Genomic DNA, 2,626 nt, shown 5'->3' on the forward strand with positions numbered 1-2,626 from the left:
CTTTTGTAAGGTTTTATCATTAACCGATGAATTTACGGACGTTGCAAACAGGCCTATTTTCCTGTTTTTAATCACATCGGTATTCGAAGTGAAAAAATTGGCTAATTTCAATATTTTTTATGTAAAACGATTTTTTCGCATGCTCAGGTTAGTATTAAACAAACACGTTTTAAACCAAAATTAATCAAATCAGACAATTTTTCACACCGAAAACAAATTTGATTCAAAACAGTAATAATAAACCCTAATTGTCTAAAAAAAAGATGTAATTCTAGTATTTATGAAGTAAAATAAGGCAACTTAATCTTAAGGCTGGGTCCTGGTTCCAACACTCTTAAAGACAAATAGTTTCCTTTTAAAATCAATTCACTTTATCGTAATATACAAGTCTTTTCTTCACATTTTTAGCACTTTAATTTAATTATTTGAAATAGCCTAATAGCGTATTGTTTTAGGAATATGAATGATTTGAATTTTTAAAATGTATGTTATTTGTTAGAAGAACTATTTTGAATACCTATTTATAATAATTAATGTACACTTTAAATAAATATTTTTAAATATAATTATTAAATATATTATTGTTAACTTCCTTGTCTAGTTGCCAACACATAACTAGCATTAAAATTTATACGCCAAATTAAAAATCGTATGATTTTAGCCTTACCATAAAAAAACTAATAATATGAACATAGATTCCAGTGAGTCAAAATCTATCCTTTTACAACGGTCTTTGAAACGACCCTTTAACTTTGGAATATTTTATATAATTGAGGGTCTGGATTAAAGAATGGTTTATACGATTGTTTTTTTACAGGAAAGATTGCCATTGACAGCTTGCGTTTAAGCGCGGGTCTTTGGGCGAAATAATTTTATAACCGGTTATTCGATCCAGACCCTCATATTCTCTAATACTGAGGTGAACATTTTTTAAATACTCAAGAAACTGCAAGAAAATATTGCCGAATGTTCAAATATACTCAAATAATTTTAAAATACGTAAAACTTCCTATTAGGAATGGTGGTCAACCATTTCGCTACCTGGTGCCGAAAACTGGAACTAGGAATAGTAGGTACAATTTTAAAGATGTATTTTAATTTTTGCATACAAGTGTTTTTAAAATTGTTTTGTGAAGTATAAAACAATAATTAAATACTAAAAAAAATCTTCATCAAAAATAAACATTTTAGGAAAGAATTTCCATATTATTCAATGGAAAAACACATTTTTGTCAAATAGGTTTAAAAAAAATAACATTATTTCACGATTAATAAATGTAACTTTCAATGCATTGTAAGCTTTAAAAAAACTTTCATTAATGTATGTAGCAAAAAAATTTATCCAAATTATGCAAAGAATATGAATAATAGACAATCGGAATTTAAATACGAATTCTAACCTAACTTTTAGATCAGATTTTTACGAAGTAAATATTTCATGTTTATATTAATAAAACTTTACTTTGAGTTCATTTTTTCTTCAGAACAAGTCCATTTAAGTTTATAATCTATTGAAAATCACAATAAATAGTACAATAATTGTTTTTTTAGACAAATATTTCTGTCAAAAAATGTGTTTTTCACTGTATAATATGTGATTTCAATCTAAAACCCTTTGTTTCCGATAATTACTTATTTTTATTATCCAATAAATACTTTAAACTCCACAAAAAAAAAACGTTAAAACACTTTTATACACGAATTAAAATGCATCTTTAAAATCGTACCTATTATTTCTAGTTCGGATTTTTCTCATTAGGTGGTGTATCGCAGTTTAACCATTCTCAATATATATTTAAAATTCAAATTCAAAAATATATTCCACAATATTTATCGAATATACCTGCGTGAGGCCATGTAATTGGAATATTTTACTTACTTTCCAGCACGCATCGCTTGTTGAGCGAGTCGAGCTTGCATGGTGACAACCATGTCATGTGGCACTTTCCAAATAAATATGCAGCCATCGCCACTTGCCGAAACTAGGTGACGACAATCTGGACTAAACCTCAGTCCCGTGACCAATTCTGAGTGGCCAAGCATGGTTGCCATGCACTCCCCACTGTAATAGTCGTAGACGCACAACGTTTTGTCTGTACATGAGGTAGCTACATAGATTCCCGAGGCATCTGCAATCACAATGAATATTCTTTAGGCTAAAGTAAATTATTATCTTCAGAGGCGCTGGAGCCCTTGGGGGCACAAGGGGCAATGCCCCCCTCTGAAATCGAATGATTAAATTCATCAGATCGTCGGACCTGGAAATCTTTCAATTTTTTCTTGCTATGTTCAATCTATGAAATCTATCTAGAATAGTTGCGAAATAATAGAAGTCTTTCTGAAATGTTTTAAATCTATCCGAAAGCTTTGCAAAATATTCGAAATCCTTGTAAAATCTTTGAGAAGTCATTTAAATCTTTATCTCTTTGTGAAATAATTGAAATCTTTTTGAAAACAGTTCAGTTCATATTTGAAATATTTTTGACATATTTGGTAATATTTGTGAAATTATTGAAATCTTTGGAAAATCATAAAAAAAATTTTCGCAATCTTTGAAGTTTTTGTTCAGTTTTTTAAATCCATCTGAAATCTTTGTGAAATAATATAACTAATATAAACTAATAAT

The 2,626-nt window shown here is 28.8% G+C and overlaps 1 protein-coding gene across 9 annotated transcripts in view; it reads right to left on the reverse strand.

Annotated features, from left to right (window-relative positions):
- Positions 1 to 2,626, reverse strand: part of LOC117175989 (mitogen-activated protein kinase-binding protein 1) — a 261,034-nt gene that overhangs the window by 24,909 nt on the left and 233,499 nt on the right. For all 9 annotated transcript variants that reach the window (XM_033365905.1, XM_033365902.1, XM_033365904.1 and 6 more), the window contains one exon: positions 1,880 to 2,129. In XM_033365905.1, the coding sequence (XP_033221796.1) occupies positions 1,880 to 2,129 (250 nt within the window). The remainder of the gene's footprint in view (positions 1 to 1,879; positions 2,130 to 2,626) is intronic.

Source organism: Belonocnema kinseyi, chromosome 7 (genome assembly GCF_010883055.1).
Source record: "Belonocnema kinseyi isolate 2016_QV_RU_SX_M_011 chromosome 7, B_treatae_v1, whole genome shotgun sequence".
Taxonomy (NCBI): Eukaryota; Metazoa; Arthropoda; class Insecta; order Hymenoptera; family Cynipidae; genus Belonocnema; species Belonocnema kinseyi.